At 54.7% G+C, this 23,743-nt stretch overlaps 1 protein-coding gene across 2 annotated transcripts in view; it reads left to right on the top strand.

The window, feature by feature from the left end:
• MLLT1 (MLLT1 super elongation complex subunit) overlaps positions 1-23,743 on the top strand; it is a 58,161-nt gene that overhangs the window by 4,162 nt on the left and 30,256 nt on the right. For both annotated transcript variants that reach the window (XM_070622724.1, XM_070622722.1), the window contains exons 2-3: positions 5,206-5,386; positions 13,772-13,854. In XM_070622724.1, coding sequence (XP_070478825.1) covers positions 5,206-5,386; positions 13,772-13,854 — 264 coding nt within the window. The remainder of the gene's footprint in view (positions 1-5,205; positions 5,387-13,771; positions 13,855-23,743) is intronic.

Raw genomic sequence — 23,743 nt, 5'->3', positions numbered from 1 at the left:
CTCCCTGGAGAACTCCAGGGCCACCCGGCGCGCCATCTCCAGGCATCTCACATATATCTAAAAATCCCCTGTCCCACGCCTCCGCAGGGAGCGTCGTCTTCCCAGGAAGCAGAAAGCTCTAAAGCTTGTGGGTGGATTTGCCTGTCCTCACGGTCTGCACACTTGTCCTTAGAGCATTTCCAGAGAGCCATTCACTGAGCCCCTTCGTCATTAACCTTGTGCCCTGGGTCAAAGGACACAGTGGAGCCAGAAGAGGGGTGTAGGTGCTGGCTGCCACCCCTCTGTGTGCCAGGGCCTTACGCAGCGGTCACTGAGAGGTCGAGGGACATCGGTCTTTTTCCGTCTTCGTCCCATTCTCGTCCAGGGGCTGCTCCCGAGAGCGCCCGGCTGGGTCTGGAGGGAGAAAGCTCTGCATGGAGTGTTCTCTTTGGTCTGGAGTTGCTGTCGCTCCGTGGGACCAGCACCTTGTCCCATCTGTGCCTGTGTGGACCACGTTGCCAGCAGCCCTGCTGGGTCCGTTCCGACTTGGCACAGCCGGCGCAGGCTGACAAGGGAAAAGGCCCATCCACGCGTTCTCCTCCTGGGACGGGAGGCAATCAGATGCCGTTGCCAGACTCCGGGTGTAATTATACCACTTGGAATAGTGCAGATTCCCAGAGGGAAAGGCATCTGTTAGAGAATCCCCACCTGAAAATCAGGGGGAGTCGTGCAGACGAACTCGGTGTTAAAGACCTGCCTTCTGGGGCCTGGCTGAGGGCGGGGTTCGTGGGGTGCAGGAAGGATCCGATGAAAGGGCTTTGAGGCAGGAGGAGCTGGTGGCCCCAGGCTGGCTCCTCCTCTTTGCCAGGTCATGGCCATGGGTCCATGCCCGAGGGGTCTGTCCTCTAGTGAAGAAGTGCCTGGGAAGCTGCCCTCCTGGGTCCCCTTGCCTGGCTTACAGGAGTCGGGATCCCAGCCCTCGGGTTCCACATGCCCTCTGCCAGTTGGCCAGGAGAGAGGGCAGTGCCCAGTTGAGGTCCTCTGCCCAAGCGTGACCATCCCCAGATGGCCCTCACAGCCCCTGAGGCTCCACGTTCATCTGCAGGTCTTTGGGAACATTTCCCGTAAGTGAAACAGTTAACCCTTTCCGGGACAGGCCTGGAAGGTTCCCCTTGTTCTGGGCTTTTCTTGGGCCAGTGGGTGGCGCAGTGGCCCCCAAGATGCCAGGACATGGCAGGCACTGAGGCCCGGCCACTTCCAGCCTCCACTCTGGAGGTTCCACGAGCAGCTGGCGGGACTGGTGAGATGCGCCGTTCCGAGGTGGTGGTGAGCTTCCCCCGACCAGCCCTGAGCCTTTACCCGGGCGCCCTTCCTGGAGAAAGAGGAACTGACTGGTTTCCGTTCTTGGTCTGGGGGACAGGGAGGAAGTCCAGGTGGAGAAGGCAGGAGACGGGAGCACCTTGGGGCTGGAATCGGCCTAGCCATGCTAATAAACCATCGTGACTCGACAAGTCCACGCAGTAGGCCAGCGCTCAGCTGCCTGCTTGCCTCCAGTTCAGTGTAGCTTGGACGTCTTACTGAATCAGTGATTTCTTTTTTCATATAGTGGCCCAGAGTCCGTGTAATCCCACACCTTTATTTCCTAGAAGATTCCAGAATTCGAGGGCGTGCTCCTCTCCTGACCCTACCAGCATACACAGGGTGCAGAAGGCCGGGCATTGGCACCTTGAACCTGGGGGGCTGTCGGGGCTGAGCTGGTGCCAGCCCCCTGGGGCATAGATGCTGCCCGGGCAGAGCTGTGGGCACGGCCTGCCGGCTGCAAAGATTCCCCAGCGCCGCTTCGGAACCTTCCTGTTTACTTTGGCCTTCGGAGCGTTTTTTTGGCGCTTGCGTTTTCCCCCTCTCCGATGGCACTGTGGTGTTCCATTCTTTCACAATCACTGCTCTGCCGCTCCTGTGCCCTGGGTGGGACCCCCACGTAATCAGACGTGCCGGGAAGGCAGCCGAGGTTGGAGCCGCTGGATCCGTGAATAACAGACTCGGAGGAGGCGTCTCATTACGTAGGAGTTAACGCGAAAGAAGCGAAAGTCATCTGCAAAGTGTGTTACTGTTGTTACGATTCTACCCATTTGCTTTTCCACCTGTAACCCTCCCGGCGGTCCAGGGATTCGTTCCCGATTTCTCAGTGTGAAGACTGTAGGGAGAAAGAAAGAGTTTGTGACACACACAGAAGTGTGTATGGTGATTTGCAGCCCGTTCGGGATAATGTAAATATTGTTTGGCTCTGTTTATGCTGCTCGTCGTCCGTGAGCAACGCCCTGCACAGAGATGCTTGTGGTCAATGTGATCATTACTTGTTTATCCAGACCGTTCGTCCTCCCTCTCTAGCTTTTGGTGGGGTATTTCCTCTTGGATGTCCCAGTCCCCCGCCCCGCCATGGCTTCTCTTCGGCAGCATCCCAGCGACCTGGCTCGTGGAGTTATTTGAGTGTCCTTGTCTCTCCTCCTCCACTCTTTTCAGAGCTCTCCCGTTTCAGGCTCGACTTAAACTCCCTTTCCAGCCACTCCCTCTGGTCACCTTCTCACAGGCTTGTTTTTGCTGTTGATCTGTCCTTTTCTGCCTTCAGCCCAGCCTGGGGACGAATGGCTGGCGTACTTTTACTCAGATGCTGTTCCCTCGCATCCATCAGCCGCTTGCTATTGGCTGTCATTTCTGTTGTGTTGAATCTAAACGCTCCCTCCCAGTCGCTGCCCCTCCTCCCAGTGGGCCCGGCCCATGCGAGGCCCTGCTCTTTTCCCGTGGAGCCCCCTCCACTGTCGTCTATGCCGACGAACTCCCTGTTTTTACAGCTGGCCTGCTCGGTACCCAGAGCCTCCTGCCAGCTCTTCCAGACGTCGGGACCACCCTGGCCTTATCTGCCACCTTGGCCCTTCCCTCTTGGAGAGCACTGCTCGGAGCTCGCTGAGCTAGGAAGGCTCTCGTTTAATGCATGCAGCGTTGTTGATGCCTCGTGTACTGTGGTTCCAAGATAGAGGCTCAAAGGACAAGTGAGGTGTGACCCCAGGAGACGGCAGCGGGCAGCCCAGCAGCCGGGGCGGGCCAGAGTGGGCACACGGAGTTGGTCCACAGACTGCTGTGGGACTCTGAGGGGCTGGTGGGTTCCAGTGTGGCAATCAGAGGGTGCTCTGGGGAAGGTAGCACTTGAGCTGAGCCCTAAGGGATGGGTGGAATTTCCATGAGCAGAGAAATGAGTGTAGGGCGCCCAGGCTGCAGGCCAGAGGGAGCGGAGGTGGACAGGGTGGACGCTCCGGGTGTGTTTTGGGATGGCTGGTGACCCATTGAGCTGGAATGTGGTGTGTGCATTTGCCGTGCTTCCTCAGTTCTGAGCCTGTAAGGCATGCCACCAGCTTAGTAGCAGCTTCGTGTGTGTGAGTGTGTGTGTGTATGTGCTTTGGGTGGGCCCTCAATACATGAGACTTCCATGTGCATTGCAGGGTACACTCCGACTTCAAAAGGGTTAAAAAGTGGAAAATGATGAGCATCTCAGATCAGACTTGAGGAAACACACAGGTGGGAGACGGAGGGAGGAGGCCGAGGGGACCCTCGGAGACGGAGGGGGAGGCCGAGGAGACCCTCGGAGACGGAGGGAGGAGGCCGAGGAGACGGAGGGAGGAGGCCAAGGAGACGGAGGGAGGAGGGCCGAGGAGACGGAGGGAGGAGGCCGAGGAGACCCGGGGAGATGGAGGGAGGAGGCCAAGGTGTTGGGCTTTCTTCTGAGGGAGTGGTGAACCATCGAAAGCTTTGAAACAGGGTGAGCGATAGGCTCCGTCTGTCCTGCTGTCAGGCAGTGACTGAGCAGCATAGGAGGGCGAAGAGGGAGAGAGGACACTGCTGGTGGGGTCTCGACGGGGTCTGGGAATGTCAGAGCAGAGGCAGGCACAGGAGGCACTGGCCGTGGGGTGCACGGGGTGGGAAGGGGGTGGGAATGCAGAGCGGGAGGCTTCTGGGCTGGGGCCCGGGAGCCTGGTTGGCTGGAGGGAGGGCCGGCTGACGGAGCCCAGCGTGGGAGCTTCGTTTGGAAAGTGTGGGGTTGCCGCCTCTGCCTGGCCTGCTCCTGGTTATCGGAGCACTTGGGACCAAGTGTCCGCGTGGCCTCTGCTGCCTCGTAACATTCTTGCACTGGATACTAGGTGTCAGTCTGTGTCCACGAGGAGTCGGGGGGGATGGGACGGACCAGAGCGGGTGTTTGCAGTAGCTTCCTCGTCAGAGGTGCTGGCCCACCCGGGTGTAGCGAGTGCTTTGAAGGTCTGTGGCTTTGTGTGCAGTGGAGTGGAGCCTGTACGAGCTGCCTTATGCTCCAGGGCAGGCAGAGCATCAGACACGTTTCAAAGAGGGGAACCTGGCAGTCGAGGCTGCAGGTCCGCCTGGGACCTGGCCCCACGTGGCTTCTTGCCCCTCCATTCTCGCTGTGAGCCACTGTTCTGCTTTTGGAGCCAGGTGGGTGCAAGGACTCTGGACCCCAAGGGTCTCTGTTCTCCAGGAGGCACCCTGGAGGGCGGAGGAGGACGAAAATGCTTTACTAGGAAACTTGTGGGGCTTGACCAGGGAGGCACGATGGCAGAGGTGCCAAGGGAGCAGGCCCTGGGGGGCATACCCCTGGGCTTGAATCCGGGCCGCCCCCTGCCAGCTGAGCCACGTCACATGTGCCTCGGCCCAGCTCACTCTACAGGTGGGGTTCCTCGCCTGCAGATGAGGTAATTGCACTCCGGACTGCGTGATGAGTTCCGACAGTGAAAAATGCTGAGATGGCAGACTATGTGATGAAGAGTGACAGGCGTCGGGGGGACACAGAACTGTGTTCAGATTGGGTGGTCAGGGAAGGCTTCCCTGGGGAGGCAACAGCTGAGCCACTGAGACTTCAGTGACTGGAAGGAGCCAGCCATGGGAAGGCCTAGAGGAAGAGTCTCCAGGGCAGAGGGGGCAGCAGGTGCCAGGGTCCTGAGGCAGGAATGAACTGGGCATTTGTTGGAGGAATAGCAGCGAGGCCGTGCACCGGCATGGAGAGGATGAGAGGGAGGACGGGGAGGGGTCACTGGCTCGGAAGCCTGGGGGCACTCCTCGGGGTCTTCTCATTTCCTGCAGCCCTTGTAGGTGACGGGGTGGGACAGCTTGCAGTCCCCTGCTCTGGGCGTCACACTGATCGTGTGCTCGCCTTTCTCCCGCCAGTGCACTGTCCAGGTCAAGTTAGAGCTGGGACACCGCGCCCAACTGCGCAAGAAGCCCACCACGGAGGGGTTCACGCACGACTGGATGGTGTTCGTCCGCGGCCCCGAGCAATGTGAGATCCAGCACTTCGTGGAGAAGGTGGTCTTCCGGCTGCATGACAGCTTCCCCAAGCCCAAGCGCGGTGAGTGCCCCAGCCCCAGCCGGTCATCCCCCTCCCCTCCCCAGGGAGAGCAGGGCCCACGCCGTGAGCTCCCGGCTCGGGCCCTCCGCACGCTGCTGAGAAGCCACCCAGCTGGGATGCAGCCCTTCTCTGACCCTAACACGGGCCCCCTCCCTCCTTTCTGCTTCTCCTTCGGCCATTGACTTAATCCTACAAAAAACCCAAAGCAGGTGGTGACCGTGTCTTGTGTCATCACCCAGACTCGGGCTCTGAGGAGTGTCCAGAGAGCGGACTCAGTGGTAGTGGTGGGAAGGGCCACGGGTGCCTGCCTGGTAAGAGATCGGAGGTGGCTTCCTGGACCCATGCTCGTGAGAGGCCATCTGAAGAAGTCATGGTGTTTGGGGCAGAAGGCATGAGAGGGGGCCACCCTGGTGGCGCAGCAGTTAAGTTCACATGTCCTGCTTCAGCTGCCCTGGGTTCGCCGGTTTGGATCCCGGGTGCGGACATGGCACTGCTTGGCACGCCATGCTATGGTAGGCGTCCCACATATAAAGCAGAGGAAGATGAGCACGGGTGTTAGCTCAGGGCCAGTCTTCCTCAGCAAAAAGAGGAGGATTGGGAGCAGATGTTAGCTCAGGGCTAATCTTCCTCCAAAAAAAAAAGCATGAGAGGTGCTCCTTGTTAAGCATGAGGGCCTCATTCACGCCTCCCAGTAAGATCGGGGGCCCGGGGGCCTGGCAGCCTGATGGCTGAGATGGGAACTCTCACAGCTCAGGGCATCAGAGAACACTTCCTGGGGAATTTGACGGGGAATTTGGGAACAAAGTTGGTGGCCGTCCTGTGAGCTCTGGGGACCGAGGCTGAGTGTGTTTGCCGGCTACTGAGTCCCCACCGTTGGGGGCGGGCGAGCCCCTGCCCGGCTGCTGACCCCTCGGCTTGCAGGCCAGTGGGTCAGGGCCCTGGGGGGGGACCCCTGAGCCAGCATGGATGGTCTCACACTGAAGCAGGAGCAGCAAGTGGCCTGGGGGCCTGGGCCAGCAAGTGGCTCACAGTCGAGTGGGGAAATGACACATGTTCCCGAAGCAGAAACTTCTGGTTCAGAAGGGACGTCAACTCGAGATTCCTGGTGGCCTGGTAGCCGTTTCTTTCTCTTCTGGGGCCTTCCGTCAGCGTTCAGCTACCCCTTTCCCTCACTTCTCTTCTGAGCCTTCCCGTTCTCCCCTCTTCCTTCCTTCCGCTCCGAGCCTCGTGGAGGAAAGCAGATACAGTGCTGACGTGGGCACATGGCTTTCAGGCTCCCGCTGAGCTTTAAAGCAGGGTTCCGCACCCTGGGGCCCGGGCTGGGTGGGCGCTGCCTGTTTTTATTGGCTCTCAGCCACGCCCATTCATCCAGGCGTCGTCTGTGGTCCCCTTCGTGCTGACGGCCAAGTAAAAGCTGTGGCTGGCTGCCTCCCTCGCCCGTTTGCTCAGGCGGCCTCCCCTCCAGGTCCTCCTTCGCCGTCTCCCTCACCCGCCCTCTCCCCTTTTCTCCAGAATGGGTCCAGGATGGTGATTTCCAGCCGCCTTTAGGCTGTTAATTTCCTCTTCGTCCCCCACTGGGTCAGTGACCAAGCAGCTAGAAGAAACATTAATAGTGGCCGTACTTATCGCTCGCTCTGTGCCGTGGGCTCTGCTCGTGACAGCAGGGTGCTTGTTGCAAAGCCTGTGTGCAGCCTGTGCACAGACGGCCGCTGCTTCAAATGTATCCAGTAGTGAGTGCCCTGTTCACTGTTTGTCCTCAGTACAAATGGGTCAGGTTCAAGAGGAGCGAATTTCTTACCAGACTCCAGCCTCTGAAATGATAGCTTATGTACTTAGAAAGTATCTCTTTTTTATTGTTTCCTTTTTTCTGTGTGAGGAAGATTGGCCCTGAGCTAACATCTGTTGCCCATCTTCCTCTATTTTATGTGCGATGTCGCCACAGCGTGTCTTGATGAGCAGTGCTAGGTCCGTGTCCGGGATTCAAACCTGCGAACCCTGAGCCGCTGAAGCGGAGCACGCGAACTTAATCTCTACGCCACCGGGCCGGCCCCAGAAAGTATCTTTTAAATAAAACACATAACAAACGGAGCAGAAGTGTGCAAGGTGGGAAATTGGCATTTCCCGTCCCATCGCAGCCGTACCTCTCCAAACTCCAGGGCAGCCTTCTGGTGCTTTCTGGATGGTGTCCTTCCTTAACACCTTAAATTAATAGAAGCTAATTTGCTTCTTAGTTCTTGATTTTTCAAGTAAAAAAAACCATTTATTAACTTCCGGGCGTGAAAGTTAGGCTTTTCCGTAAGCTCCGACACCTTTTGTCCACCACCGCCTCTAAGTGTCTCAGGGTCCAGGGACTCATTTTGCTGCAATTGTCTTTGTGACTTTGCATAATGAGCGAACCTGCTTATCTTCGGGACCCTCCGCAGAATCCGGGTCTAAATCGAAGTTTCTTTGCTCAGAGCACCTACTCAGCCACATGCTTCTGAGCCGTCTTTCTGTTTTGCTCTTCTCCTCAGCACCGTGTTGACGTATTATATGTTTCATTAATCATGTCCATCTTGCCCCGTCCCCCGGGTGGGAGCTTTGCGTCTGCTCTGTTGTGCTGCTCTCTCCCCCGAGCTGAAAGGAGGCAGAAGGCTCTTACTAAATGTTTGTTGAGCGCATGGGTGGGTTCTTCAGCCGGGTCAGCTTTGGTCCATGTCTTCTGACTTTCCGCTCAGGAAGAGAAGGTAGTGTGCCCCCTTATCTTTCCTTGAACCTTACACCTCTCCTTTCGGGAGCTACACTTGACATTGTTGAGGTTGTTGAACAGGAGCCAAGCCTTCTGCTCGCGGCTCGGAGACTGAGTGTGAAAGTTCGAGACCAGCAAACGGCGTCGACTTTCCTGACTCTGTTCACTGTCAGGCTGGTCGGGATGCCAGGATTTCCCACATCCTCCCTTTGAACTCTGGGCCCCCCGGGAGGCCGCTCAAGGTCATGTCAAAATGAGATGGGTTCTTTTTTTGTCCTTCTTGGTTAAAATGTGGCCCTCTTTCCTTTGCATCACGTTCGGGCCGTGGCTTTATGAATACGCTCTGCTGTTGCTTTTGCCCCTCATCCTGTGTCTTTGTCGTCTAAAGTGCTTCACCTGTTTCGCGTCCTCCCACTCAACTCGTTTGTCGGTGGCGTGTTTTCGCCGGGATGTTTCCTCTGGCTCTCTCCGTCTTCCTTCTCTAATCAGGACTGGCTCCTCGCCAGGCCACCTCTTTAGCCATTGCCCCGGGACTTTCCTGTACGCTTCTCCTGGGGAGTTTATTTATTACTGTGTTTTGGTTTATTTTCTTGTTTTACTGGAGTAATTTCTCAAGTAATGTCCCAAGAGATTAATTACTTAGCAGATTCCTAGAAAGGTGTGTGGGAAATAAACTCTTTGACACCTAGTATATTTGAAAGGGCTGTTACTCTGTTGTCACACTTGAATGAGTTTGGTTGGATATAATATTCTGGTTTGAGAATGACCATCACTTAGAGTTGGGTTTTTTGTTTTTTGGTTTCTTTTGGTGAGGAAGATTGTAACATGTGTTGCCAGTCTTCCTCTTTTCACTTGAGCAAGATTGTCGCTGAGCTAATATTGGTGCCAGTCGTCTTATTTTATTTGTGGGACGCCACCACAGCCTTGTTAGATGAGTGGTGTGTAGGTCCACGCCCGGGATCCAAACCTGCAAACCCTGGGCTGCCAAAGTGGAGCGCCCGAGCTTAGCCACTACGCCACTGGGCTGGCCCCCGACTTAGGCGTTTTGACAGTATCGCTTTGACGTCTTCTGAGAAGTCTGATGCCAGCAGGTTCTCAGGCTATTGCAGATGACCTGTTTCTTTTCCCTCAAGAAGCATTTAGGGCTTCTTTATGACATTGTGTCTGGGGTTTTCTTTGTTTGTTCACCGTGTTGGACATTTGGTGTCCTTCATTTTCGCTCTGGAAAGTTTTCTTCTGTTTCTTTGACAGTTTCTTTCTGTCCATTTATTTTCTCCTGCTGGGGTGCTCACTACTTAACTTCCCTACGTCTGAATCTTTTCGTCTGTAAAATGGGAACAACTGGCTGTGCCTCGTGAGGTGGTTGTCAGGATTAAATGAGTTCATGCGTCTGCGCCGCTGAGAGTCGTGCCTGGCACACAGTAGGTGCTTTGTAAGTATCAGCTGCTGTTAGCCGTTCTTCATCTGCTGAATTGTGTCTCCACATCTCACCCTTTACAAAAAGAGTCTTTTTGCTCTGCCTGCTGGGAGATTTCCTTGACTTTATTTTCCTCGACATTGTGTTATAAAACTGTAAGAGCCGTGTTTGCAATATCTAGGAGCCGTTTCTTACCTCCAATTTTCCTTTTTTAAAGTATCTTGTTTTTACTTGTTGGGCATCTCTCGGATCTGAGGACATTCGCTCTAGGTTTTTGGGGTTTTTTGCTGTTTCCCGAGTTCTCTTGTGGCCACCAAATTGCTCCTGTCTCCTTGGGCTCTTTGCTGCAGGTGGAATCTTCCTGAGCGCTCCGTTTAGGGCAGGGCGGGTCCCGTTGACCAGTGGGCTTCTGGTCAGGAGCCAGGCCCCCAGGGTCCTGAGCAAGCAGGGCTTTGCTCTGGGCTTCACTTTTGTACCGTGAGCTGTAACGTCCTCCGGACGGTTGACTCTGCTCTCAAGACGTGGAACCATCTGGATTTCCCCAGGGGGAATTTGCCTGCCCGAGCCTGGGTGGGGGTAGATGGCGGGGCATCCCTGGGGCTGTGGCTCTGAGTAGAGCCTCTCCATGTGGCTTTTTTAATTGCTGCTATACTGGGCTAGAAGTCACACATGATAAACTTCCCCCTTGTAGTGTGTACGATTCAATGATTTCAGCGTGTTCCTGAAGTTGTGCAGCCGTCACCACTGGCTCCAGAGCATGTTCCTCACCCCAGGAAGAGACCCCTTGCCCGCCCTCGGCAGCCTCTTCCCCCACCCCCCCAACTTGGAGCCCGTGGAGGCGCCGCCCAGGCCTCTCGGGGTTCCGCACCAGCGGCCTGTCGCCTGCCCCACAGCGCCCCATGGCATGTTCTGGGCTGTACCTTCTTCTTCCTGTCTCGTTGCCGAGTATGCTCTCATCCACTTTCTGCCTTCTAGAAATTTCTCGACTGCTCACATCATCTCTGTCCCTCTTCACCCCACTGGCTTTATTTCCTGTCATCTTTGTCTCACTTTGGTGGCCGTGGCTCTCAGGTGGGACAGCAGGTGAGCAGGTGAGTGCAGCTCTGTATTGGTCCGGAAGCCCATATTCCATGGCCCCTCCTCTGTGTCTCTGAGGGGATGGCCATTCTTCAGCCTTGGAGGGCCTGTCGTGTTTGGAGGGAGGTTGAGAAGCATAGGACAGCATCCCTTCCCTGGAGGGCTTTGTAGTCTGCTAGGGACGTCGAGATCAGATGTGACGTGTGTATTGGAAGGAATACTGCCCTCAGCGGAAGTAGGAGACCTGGAGGTCAGAGGGCAGGGGGAACCAGGTCTGTCCCTGCCAGGAGGTGGACCCTAAGGGCTGACGGCCTTCAGCCTGGGGGCGGGTGGGGAGGAGGTGGGCGTGGGCTCAGTGTGCAGCAAGTCCCCAGGCCCCTCCCGGGCCTGGACCACTCACACCACCCTCCTGGGTCGGGGGATTGTGTAGCGAGGTCAGGCCCCATCCCCGCCTGCTCGTCTCCCACTTTCCATCCTGGAGTCATGAGTTCAGTACTCGAGGGCCCGCGGTTCCGGCCCTGGGCTGACCCTGGGCGCAACGGACAGACAACACAGCGCCCAGTCGGTGTGGGCGAGCAAAGCACCAGGTGGGCGGCTCTCGTGCGGACCCCCTAAGAGACCCCACTTCCCTCTCAGTCTGCTCAGACGGTCCAGAGACTCGCAGAGAGGCGGCCGTGACCTGCCTCTCTGTCCAGGTTACTTCCTGTCCTGGACCAGCGCCTCACTTGGGTGGAGGACCCACCGGAGGCGTGTGGCCCGCTCAGCAGTATTTGACAGATGTTTCTTGAATGCTTTCGGAAGGTCTGGCCCTGGTTCCATCCCTGTGGATGTAACGCTGAGTGAGCCGGCACTTGTAGGCCAGAGGTGGGGACTGAGAAAAGTGGACAGAGCAAGCACAGAGGCCTGTGGTCGAGTGACACAGGACACATGACCTGGAAATGGGGTGGCTGCTCAGAGAAGGGGTCCTGGAGGAGGGGATCTGTGATCTCAGAGGATCAGTGTGGCTGGATCCTAGGACTCAAGGCCAGGCTTGTGAGAGATGAGGCTGGAGGTGATGAAGCGCCTGGCAGGCCCCCTCGAGGGGTCAGACTTGGCCCTGAGGGCAGTGGGTAGCCACCAGGGGACAGATTTGTGATTTAGGATGATCCTTCCAGCTGCCTGTGCGGAGGATGCTCAGGAACGAGCGTGAGGCAGGACGGCCAGTGAGGTGCCGGGCAGTAACCCACGTGAGAGGTGGCGCCTGGGCTGGAGCAGAGACACAGGATGCCGGGGTGGTGGGACGCGCTCAGAGTCTTCTCGAGGCGGGCCTGATAGCGCTTGCTGCGGGGAGCTGTGGGAGAGGGAGGCGTGTGCGTGACCTCAGGCCTTGGGTGAGTGGCGGATAGCCTGGGTCCTGAGCTGCGGGACGCTGGGGAGGTGCAGATTTAGGAGGGGATGAGGAGGTGCTTTGGGATGGGCAGCATCTGATGTTCCCATCCAGCACCCATGGGACGATGGCCTAGGAGCAGGAAGAGACTGTTTGGAATAGAGATTTGGGGCTGGGGTCACCCAGGACGGCGTCCCCAGGTTACCTGGGTCAACCACCTATTGACCTGGCCCATTGTCCCATGGGAGAGCTGCTCCTTACTTGCAGGTGATGCCACTGACTGAGGGTGATGCCACCCCCGAGAGTAGGCTACGAGGGACAAGAGGTGTCCCCTACTTGGCCTGTGTCAACATCCTGCACCTGGCACTGTGATGGTGGAGTGAAGGAATGAATGAAGGAACGCAGTCACTGCTGTGCTTGGTGGCAATAAGGATTCATGTGCAGGTCCTGATGGCAGGTGACAGTGTTGAGAGGCTGCTCAACAGAGGCAGCCGGGGCCACTGCTGATCTCCAGGAGGCTGTGCTGTTGTGGGTCCTGTGGCCGTTTGAGGAGTGCCTTTCCCCCGCCCTGGGGGGGCAGGCAGTCAGTTGAGCTGGCCTTGCCCCCCAGCTGCGTGCACGGTCCTGCTCACCACAGCTTTGCCTCCAGAGGGGTGCAGGCTGGAACCGTAGGTACACACTGTGAGCACTGTGGGGCCCTGGTGGCCGGGCTGCTCCCCTGCTGCCTGCGGTCCGAGGACTGGGGGCCGGTGCAAGGCTGCCCAGCCAGCCCGAGGGGCCCTCGGTATCCCACACCCCCCTGCTTGCCAGCCTTGTTTGGACGGTATCTGAGATCCGGGAGACATGTGAGATACATGATACTCGACGAGATAGTTGAGAGCTGAAGTTTTTTTTTTTTTTTTTTAAGAAAACTCTTGTAGTGTTTTAATTTAAAAAAGTCATGTTTCATTTGTTCCATGCGCTGTTTTCTGGCAATTTCTGGCCCACTTAAGGTTTACCTTACAGTCCAGACACACGTGCACGAAGGGCTTAGCAGTGCAGGGTGTGTGTTCTGTCTCCCAACAGTCGTTGCCTCCTGGGAGGGAGGGTGGAGGACGGGAATCCGATGGGTAGTGTTCTGACTTTTTTCTTAGAAGCGGGAGAAGAATGTTGCATGTTACTTGCACAGTGACAGCGTAAGTGTCAAAACATTGTCGGTTCCTTCTGGAGGGCGAGCTTGCGAGAGTTTATTTTACCTATACTTTGCTGTTCTTCTGGGTTTCAACTTTTCATTGTTGTTTCAATCTCTGGGGTAAACGAGTCGGTTAGGCTTTTGTCATGCACTAAAATGGAACCCGGAGGGAGTCGCAGGCTGGGATGGGACCGCCTCCATCTCCCGGCATCACGTCCTGTGTCTGAGAGAGCGGTGGAAGGAGGTGGATGCTGTGGAGGGCACTGCCCTGCCTGGGCGACTGGCCCCCCGGGTGTCCCCTTGCCCCAGTCACACTCACGTGCCCTGAGTCAGTTGCCCGTGCGCGGCTGTGGCTGGCTCCGCTGCTCTCCTGAGCTCGTCTCCGGCCCCCTCTGCTCTCGATCTGGGGTGTGACCAGCTCACCTTTCTCCTCTGCCCTTCTTGTTCCGGTGCCCCCTTTGGCGGGGGATTTGGTGCTCCTGGGGGCGCCGGCCTTCTGAGAATCCTCAGTCCAGCGGGCCTCTGAAGCACAGAGAGGAGGCAGGGAGGGTGGTTCGCTGTTGCTGCTGGCGGCGGGGCCTTTGAACAGGCGGGGAGCTGACCATGCGTTTTCCCTTCCTTTTTAGTGTGCAAGGAGCCCCCCTACAAGGTGGAGGAGTCGGGTTACGCTGGCTTCATCATGCCCATCGAGGTGTACTTCAAAAACAAGGTAGGATCCTGGAGAGGTGGCCGAGGGATGCACACTTCACACACAGGAAGTCAGACCAGCGAGGGGCGGCCGCCAGGACGTTGGGATCTCGGAGGCAGAGGCATCCATGTTAGAGCGCGGGTGGGCGAAGCAGTGTGTCCATCTCCCCCTGGAAGGCAGGGCTGGCGACCCGGGCTTGCTCTGATGGCAGGCAGGAGGGCTTCCGGGGAGCTCCCGGGCCACTTCCCGTGCAGCCGCCCTGAAAACGTGCCTGGTCCCCTGAGTCAGCAGCGACCTACCGTGACAGGCCAGGTTCCATGGATGGTCCTGGAGGGTTGGTCACCGGGCCTGAGTAGTGGCAAAGATCCGGAAATTGCCTAAATGTCCACGAGGATGTGACTGGGGCTAAATTTATGGAGCATCTTCTGAACAGAATCTTTGATAACCTGGGGCCGGGGGAAGTGTTTTTAGTATTGTCAAATGAAAATAGCAAGTTATCTGTATGTTATTTATAGAAAAAAGGAATTGTATACATCAGAAATGGTAGCGAGGGTAATCTGAGTGGTGGCATCACAGGGGCTTTTGTTTCATTTTCCGCCACGCGTATTTCCTACACATTTATAGCAGAAGGAATACGCGTGTCGTCTTAGTCCGTTCGGGCGACTATAACAAAATACCGCAGACGTGGCGGCTTGTAAACGACGCACATTTCTGGCTTCCAGGTCTTAGAGGCCCGGAGTCTGAGATCAAGGTGCCAGCACGGTAACATGAGGGCCCTCTTCGGGGTCACAAACTTCTCACTGTGTCCCCATGTGGTGGAAGAGTTGAGGGATCCATGGGGTCTCTTTTTAGAGAAGCGCTGACGCCATCATGGGGGCTCCGTTCCGGTGACCTGATCTCCTCCCAAGGCCCCGGCTATTAACACCATCACATTGGGGGGTGGGAGTCTACGTGAATTTTAGGGGGACACATTCAGACCATAGCTTTTTTTTTTTCCCCAAAGCCCAATAATTAAAATTAAAAAATTCCCTTCCTGGCGGCCTGCCTTTGCTTCTTCTCACAGGCGCCACCAAGAGGCCAGCATGACCTTGCCTGGCTCAGAGGTGGCCTGGCCGAGGCACCAGTGCCGCTACACTGGCTGCAGGCCCAGCTCTGCCATCTTTCAGGGACGAGGCCTCCCTGGGACGCCCACGGATGCCACTGCTCACTTGACAGTCTCTTATTTATACCGGGTTGTTCTGTAAACCACCTGGCGTCCAGGGCCTCTGGGGATGGGGCTCAGGTGTGCTGCCCCGCTGGGAGCCCGGTGACATTTTAGCAGGCGCGAGTCAGCGGGATTTGGCTGTGGGGCCTCTCGGGCCCAGTTCACAGAAGCCTGGGTGATCCCGAGGCTTTTGTAGACTCGAGGCCGGAGAGGCCTGGGGACCGGCCCCGTCGAGAGAAGAGCAGACAGTCTGCGCGGGCAGGAGCCCCGTGTCTCTTCGGCAGGCGCCTGGGGGAAACGTCGGGAGCGTGGGGAAGCGGGGCACGGACTGTGAAGGCAGGGGCAGCAGTGCTGGGCAAGTCCCGGGGCGGGTGTGGGAGGCTGTGGACACAGCATGGTGACAGCAGCCCCGCCCCCTGGGTGATGGGGAGACCACGTGAGTCCCCCTGTAGAAAGCTCTCCGCAGCGTGTGCGGACGACGGGGGCCTGTCCTCAGAGCCCCAGCGTGTTCTCTCGCTCAGGACGAGAGCTGGGGTCTCTCCTGTGCCCTGCATCCTGTGACTGGAATCCTCTCTTCTGGTAGCGGTTTTGCCCTCCGAGCTGTCGAGGGCCGCCCTGCACTGAGGGCACCTGGGAGGCGAGGCCCAGCACGGGGAGCCTGGGGTGCGAGTCAGGTCATAGGTCCTGCAGGGCGGCGTGTGGCACGGTGCCAGGTGCTCTGCTAGCGGGTGCTGGTTAGCCTCCAGACAAGCCCCAGAGGAAGGCGATCCCCAGTCTGGGATGAAGGAGCTCGGGGTACCCAGTCACATGGTCCAGGTGATGGGCAGAGCTGGGATTCGAACCAGCAGAGCATGTGGTCGTGTGTGCACACCCATTGCTTAAGTCCCCGAGGCAGATGTGACCTGGAATGACAGCCGGTCACAAAGTCTGGTTTCTCCTTACATTTGGGCAACAGGCACAGTATTATTTTATGTATTGTGTTGTGCAAATGTTGTCTAAAGGTGGGTCCCTGCTTTAGAAGTTTTGTAAAGATCGGACTAGTTGTGGAAAAGCGAAAACGAAAAAAGGTGCTTTTGCAAAAGCAGCTTCCGCAGTTGGAATCCTGGTTGGAACAGGGTCACTGTGAGTGACCTGGTAATCTTCTCCCCTCCCGGGGGCAAGGGTTGCATTCGCAGCTAAGGGAAGTTGGGCTCGCAGATGTAAGCAGGGGGCAGTGACTGGACAGGTTGCTGCTCTGGGCCTCAGTTTCTCTGGCCCTGAGCTGGGCTTCCTCACCGCATCTGTTCCTCGGGGCTGTGGAGAAGGTTCAGAGGGAGGCAGACGGCAGGTCCCCCGGCCCAGTCCCCAGCACGTCCAGCCCTTCAGCAGCGTGTGTGGCCTCTTCCCCGTTAACCCGGTGAAAGGCCGCGTGGAGGAGGCGGCCCCTCCTGAGGCTCCCAGGCCCAGAGCAGCTGGAGGGTCCAGAGACGGGAAGGCGGGGGTTTGGCTTCTCTGGTGAGGGGGCGGCTCGACCCGGAGCAGAAAAGGCTGTCTCAGGCCGGGACCTTTCCTGGCATGCGTGCGAGGTGTTCTTGGCCGCGCTTGACCCTGGACGTGGCACCGCCTGCGGAGGGAAGGGGTTCTGTTGGACGTGGTGTGCGGCGCTGGGGCTCCTCTGAGGCCACATGCCTTTCGACCTGTCAGCAGGACGCTCTGTTACAGATAAATCGCTCTTTTCCTGAGAGGAAAGAACATGGGGGCTTTGTCTGGTCTCAGACGCACGACCCGTGCGTTGTCGAGCCGTTCCTCCTCCCGTCACTGCTGACACCAAGTGCACAGCATCTCTTCCGACGCCGCCTCTGCAGCTCTACGACTCCAGACGCCGGCAGAGGGTCCAGCAGGCCAGTGCGATTCTGACCCTGTCTACTCAGACCAGCGCAGACCCCTTGGGTTCAGCTCAGCCCCACGGGACTGTCCCCACTGCAGATGCCGGTCGTACGTCCAGGCCTCCGCGCTTCTGACCGACCAGCTATGGATCGGGGCTTCCCACGACCCCCTCCGCGGGTTCTGTAATTTGCCAGAACAGCCCCAAAACTGATAACACTTGCCTACTGTTGCCCGGGTTACTGTGTGGGGTACAATTCCAGAACAGCCAGAGGGCAGAGATGCACGGCAGGGACAGGGCAGGGCTGCGGAGCTTCCACGCCCTTCCTGTCCACGCCCCGCCCCCAGCACCTCCCGTGTTCACCTCGGCGAAGCCCTGCGAGCCCTCAGGTTAGGGGTTTTAGGACACCTTCATTGTGCAGCCCTGGTCGATTGAATCATTGGCCACTGGGGACTAATCTCCAGCCCTCTCCCCGCCCCGGAGGTCGGGAGGTGGGGAAGAAAGTTCCGAGCTTCTCATCAAGACTGTCTTTCTGGGGACGAGCCCCATCCTGAGGCTGTCTAGGGGCCCACTGAGAGTCGCCTCATTAGAACAAAAGACGCTCCTATCTCTCAGGAAATTCCAAGGATTTTAGCAGATCTGTGCCAGGAACTGAGGACAAAGACCAAATATCTTTCTACGACACCACAATTGGAAAAACAAAATTTTTTGGGGGCAGGGGGAAGGAAGATTGGCCCTGAGCTAACATCTGTTGCCAATCTTCCTCTTTTATTTTTTTTCTCCCCAAAGCCCCAGTACATAGATGTATATCCTAGTTGTAAGTCGTTCTAGCTCTTCTATGCGGGATGCCTCCATAGCAGTGGCTTGGTGAGCAGTGTCTAGGTCCACACCGAGGATCTGAACTGGTGAACCGTGGGCCACTGAAGCAGAGCACATGAGCTTAACCACTTGGCCACAGGGCTGGCCCCCTAAAAACAAATGTTTTTAATTAAGGTGTAATTCACGTAACATACAGGTAACCATTTTGAAGTGTGCAGTTCAGTGGCATTTAGAGCCTTCACAGTGTTGTGCAGTCACTGCCTCTCTAGTTTCAGAGTTTTCATCTCCCCGTTCCTCCCACCCCCATCTTCTGGCAACTTCTAATCTGCTTTCTGTTCTGTGGATTTGCCTAGTCTAGATATTTCACATAAAAGGGATTGTACAACACGTGTTGTTTTGGGTCCAGCCTCTCTCACTTAGTGTCGTGTTTTCAAGGCTCGTCTGAGTTGTAGCGTGTGTCACTGCTTCATTCCTTTTTAAGGCTGAATAGTATTCCGTTGTACGGATGGACCACATTTTGCTCATCTGTTCATCCATGAACGCTTGAGTTGTTTCCATGTTTTAGCTCCTGTGAATATTGCTGCTGTGAACATGCGTATGTGCTTTGTCTTTGAGACGCCGCTTTCAATTCTTTCAGATATTTACTCGGAAATAGAATTGCTGGATCATAGGGTAAATCTAGTTTTCATTTTTTCAGGAACCACCAAGATGTTTTCCACAGCAGCTGCACCATTTTCTTTCCCACCAACAGTACACAACGGTTCCAGTTTCTCTGCACCCTTGTCCACACTTGTTTTCTCTTTTTTTGATGGTATGCATAATAATGGGTGTGAGGTACAGCAGCCACCTCCATCTAGTTCCAGAACATTCTCTTCACCCCAAAAGGAAGCCCTGCACCCATTAAGCACTTGTTCCCCATGTGACCTTCGTGTCTGGCCTCTTTCACTTAGTTATGAGTTGATGCACATTGTAGCATGTATTGGAACTTCATTCCTCTTCATGGCTGAATAATACTCCACTGTATGGATATACCACAGTCAGTGTATCCATTTATCCACTGATGGACATTTGGACTGTTTCTACCTTTTGGCTATTGTGAATTGCCTAGTGCCGTAATCTAGTGCTGCTATGAGCATGTGTACATATGCTTGTTTGCGTACTGGTTTTCAGTTCCTTGGGGTGTATACCTATGAGTGGGATTGCTGCGTGATATGGTAATTCTATGTTCAACTTTCTCAGGGACCGCCAAACTGTTTTCCACACGGCGGAACCATTCTACATCCCTACCAGTGGCGTGAGGGTTCCACTTTCCTCACATCCTTGCCAACACTTACTTCCTTTTTTTGTTTATAAATTTTAAAAATTAGAGCCATCCTACTGGGTGAGAAGTGGTGTCTCATTGTGGTTTTAGTTTGCATTTCCCAAGGGACTAATGATGCCGAGCATCTTTTCAGTGCTTGTTGGCCATTTGTGTATCTTCTTTGAAGATACGTCTGTTGGTGTCCTTTGCCCATTTTTGAAGTGACAGTTTGCCTTCTTGTTGTCGAGTTGTGAGAGTTCTTTACGTGTTCTGGATAGGTGCCTGTTTTTATATGCACATTGCTGGGCAGCATAAACGGGTGACGTGAACTTCCCTGAATTGGGAGCTCGAGCTCATCAGTGGGGATCTAGATGGTTGCCTTCCGATCACCTGTCAACCCAGAAGCTTCTACAACCTGTGGCTGAATCACGCATCTGCAAAGTGAACTGGGGTTGGTTGTGGCCTGGGAGAGTGTGCTGGGTGCCGCCGCAGGACGAGGCTGCGCGTCCAGGACGAGTGAATGGGGTCCTAGGCGAGCTAGGACCGAGCAGGTGAATGGAGTCCGGCTGAAATGCTCCCTTGATGCCTGCTTGTTGTCCCCAAAGTGGCCAGGGGTATTTGAAGCCCTTCATTTTCCAACAAGTGAGTTTCATCTTGTCCCCTGGCTGTCTCATAGAAATATGCAAACCACGCGTGTAATTAAAAAGTTTTTGGTAGCCATGTTAAAAAAGGTCAAAACAGGTGAAATTAATTTAACCCAATATGTCCAAAACATTATCATTTTTTAAAAATTCCTGAGGTATTTTACTTTCTTTTCCACGCTACTTCTTCGAAATTTGGTATGTGTATCACACTTCCTGCACATCTCAAATTGGGGACTAAATTTTATCAGAAAGACCCGATCTGTGTTTCAGTTCCATAATGTTCGCAGGCAAAGAAAGAAGCAGGTTCACAAAGCTGAATTTCTCTAGACGCATGTAAAGATCTTCTCATCACTCAGCCGAGGAGGGACTGTCTCATAGTCATGATTTTTTTTTTACTTTTAATTTTGAAATAATTTTAGACAGAACAGTGGCAAGGATCGCACAGGGGGTTCCCACACAGGCCACATCCAGCTTCCCCCAGTGTCATCCTCTTCTGTGACCGTGGGACACGATCTAACGAAGAAATCAGCCTTGGTACAGGACTTCCCATTGCAGACTTTATTTGAATTTCCCCATTTTCTACCAACATTCCTTTTCTGTTCTAGAATCCACTCCATTGTGGATTGTGACAGTTTCTCTGCTTTTCTTGGCTTTCGTGACCTTGACATTTTTTTGAAACGTCCTAGCTGGGCATTTTGAAGAATGCCCCGCCATGTGGGTTTGTCTGGTGTTTCCTCGTGATTAGGCGGGGTTGCAGGTTTTGGTAAGGAGACCATCGAGGTAAAGAGCCCCCGCTCGTCACATCATGTGAGGGCGGACCTGATCGTACGTTGACTTACTGCTGGGCTGTCTGCCCCGTTCCTCCATTCTCTGTGCCCGTCTGGACGCTGTTAGAAGCGAGCCCACACTCGGGAGAGAAACGAAGCTCCACATCCTGGTGGGCAGAGTCAAAGCCGCGGCAGTAACTGCATCTGTTAGGGGGAGATGCTGTGACACTGTGCAGAGCGCCTGTTTCTTCTTCACGATTCATGACTAGTGTCGCCCTCCATCAGCGGTGAGCTGTGGTGATTTCCAGTTCATTCATTCCTTCTGCGCTTATTAACCAGAATTTTTCTGTAACAAAGAATTGTCCTGTCTCCCTCATTTGTGTATTTATTCAGTCACTTATTTATAAGAGCATGGGTTGTTGGGTATTTGGTTTTTCCCTTGGATTATAATCTAGTCCTATTGTTATTTATTTTGTTGTTCTCACTCTGGTTGATGGGAACTCTCAGGTTGGTCCCTGTGCCTTTTCATCGTGTCCCCGTGGTTTTTTGGGTGCTTCTTCACTTTCTGGTGCCACAGGTATTCCAAGCTCATCTTGGTTCTTCCCTGCCACAGCCTTCGAATCAGCCATTTCTCCAAGGAGCCCCGGTCCCTTTTCTTGGAGAATGGTATTTAAAAGCCACGATCTGGGAGCTGAGTGCGCTCATTGCCCCTGGGGTGTCACTGCCTTTGGGCCCCTCCTATGAGAGAGCCGGGAGACGTGTGTGTGAATGCTGACCGCCCTATCTGTTTGTCTCTCTGTGTTCTGTCTGGGTATAAATTAAAATGAACGTCCGTTCACGCCGACGCCTCCGACTCCAGTTGAGCACCACTGAGTTTGTTCTTGCCACCCTCCCTTGCTTTGTTTAACTTCTTTCTCTGAAGGGAGAGGGCTGGCTCTCATTATCTACAGTGGATTTCCTTATTTGTTTAACTTTAGTATTCCTCGAAAGTAGTTTCAGAATTGCTAACCAGGCCTCCTGTGAGAAGTAACTTCACCAGCTCGAGGACGATGCCTCCAGCTCTTTTTGTCTTTGGCCTGCAGTGTCCAATTGCTGAGAACTCTGCTTTCCAAAGGTGTTTCTGACTTTGCCTCCACCTTGTACATCTGTAATGCAGACTCATTAGTCAGAGTCTGCGTCCCCAGTTGGGTCCCCTCCCCGCCCATCTGGTTGTTATTATGATGACGATGATTGTAGTTTGTGTTCAGTGAAGTTCGCTCTGGGTTCTGACCTGCATAGCATCCCTCACGACAGTGCCACACAGAACAGCTCTGTCCTCCCCACCCCCCACCCTGTCCCTTTCAAGTCAGCCCCTCCCGATCACTCATCTGCTTTCCAGCCCTGTGGTTCTGCCTGTTCCAGAATGTCATCTCAGTACCCTCGCCCAGCGTGCAGCCCTTTGTGTCTGGTTTCCTTCACTTCACAAGGCACATTTACGATTCATCCATGTTGTAGCTAGAGTGCATCGTCCGTGCCTTTACCGTGTGGCCGCCCCGCGTTTGTCTATTCGTTCCACGCTGCAGGACGTCTCGTGGTGTCCACTTGTTGGGGATTAAGAGTGACGGTGCCCTCATTGTTTGCACACAGGTTTTTGTGTGGGTGTGAGTTTCCTGTTCACTTGGGCGAATACTCAGCAGTGGGATTGTGGGTCGTACAGAACAGGCGTGTTTCACTTCATAAGGAAGTGCCCGGCGGTTCTGGAAAGTGGCCGTCCCCCTTCGCACCCTCACCCGTGGCATGTGGGGCTCTCGGTGCTCTGCATCCTTGCCAGCACATGGCAGGGTTGGACTGTCTCCTTTTGCCTTTCTAATGGGTGCACAGTGGCATCTCTCTTTTTCAAAAAGTAGCTTTATTGAGATATAATTCATCCATTTAAAGTGTACCTTTCATTGGATGTTAGTGGATTCACAGTTGTGCAACCATCAGCGCTAATTCTAGAACATTTTCGTCGCCCCAGAAAGAAGCCCTGTCCCCAGTAGCAGTCACTCACCCCCACCCCCCGTAGCCCTTGGCAACCACTAATCCATTTTCTGTCTCTGTGGATTTGCCTATTCTGGACATCTCATAGAAATAGAATCACACACTCTGGGGCCTTTTGTGTCTGTCTGTCACTGAGCACCATGTTTTCAAGGTCCATCCACGCTGTACTGTGTGTCAGGGCTTCACTCCTTTTCATGGCTGAGTGATGTTCTAATGTATGGATGGACCATGTTGTGTGTATCTGCTCATCAGTCGATGGGCACTTGCCTTCTTTCCACCTGTTAGCTGTTGCGCGTACCAGTTTGTTTGTGGACATCTATTTTCATTTCTCTGAGCACGTACCTAGGAGTGGGATTGCTGGGTCCTTGGGTGATCCCGTGTAACTTTTGAGTGGCTGCCGAGCTGTTTTCCACAGCAGCTGCACCATTTTCCGTTCCCACCAGCCGTGTACGAGGGCTCAGTTTCTCCCCATCCTCGCTCACCCTTCCTGTCTTGTTCACCGCAGCCGTCCTGGTGGACATGAACTGCTAGCTCACTGGCTTTTGCATTCCCTGGTGCCTGATGACGCTGAGCATCTTTTTATGTGTTTATTTGAAGTTCACATATTTTCTTTGGTAAAGTGTCTGATCAGAATTTTTGCCCTTTTTTTTAATTGGGCTGGTTTTCTTATTGTTGTGTTTGAAGAGTTCTTTATATACTTCGGATCCAAATTCTTTAACTGGTTAATGATTTGCAAGTATTTTCTCCATGTCTGTGGCTTATCTTTTCATTCTTTTAACAATATCTTTTGCCCAGAAAAAGTTTTAAATTGTGATAGTCTAGTTTATCACTGTTTTTTCTTTTATGCATTATGCTTTTGGTGTATCTAAAAACCCTTGGCCAGACCCAAGGCCCGTGAGTTTCTTTTTGCTTTACTGATTAAAGAGGCAGAAGGAAGTTGCCAGTAGGAAGATGATGTCTGGTAGGGGGTGCCTTTGTCATTTATTCTTTGCAGTTGAGGGCTTTTTAGAAAAACCTATTTACAGTGAGCAGGGAAAATTGCTTTTCTTCTGTTACACTGCCTTATTCACGCAGCAGGTGTTTACTGAGTCCAGGACACGTTGAGGCCCACAGTGGATCCGGTCCGTGTCTCATGGAGCTCCAGACTGACAGGGGTGAGAGAGAGTAAACCACAAGGACGGAAGTGGACACATCGGACCAGTCATCAGTGCTCTGGAACAGAGGCGTGGTGCTGCACGTGCATTCCAGGGGGCCCAGCTAGAAGGGTTGGGGGGTGTGCAGGAAAGGCTGCCC

The sequence above is a fragment of the Equus przewalskii genome, chromosome 6 (assembly GCF_037783145.1).
Source record: "Equus przewalskii isolate Varuska chromosome 6, EquPr2, whole genome shotgun sequence".
In the NCBI taxonomy this organism is placed as follows: Eukaryota; Metazoa; Chordata; class Mammalia; order Perissodactyla; family Equidae; genus Equus; species Equus przewalskii.
This window is presented reverse-complemented; position numbering and strand designations above follow the sequence as displayed.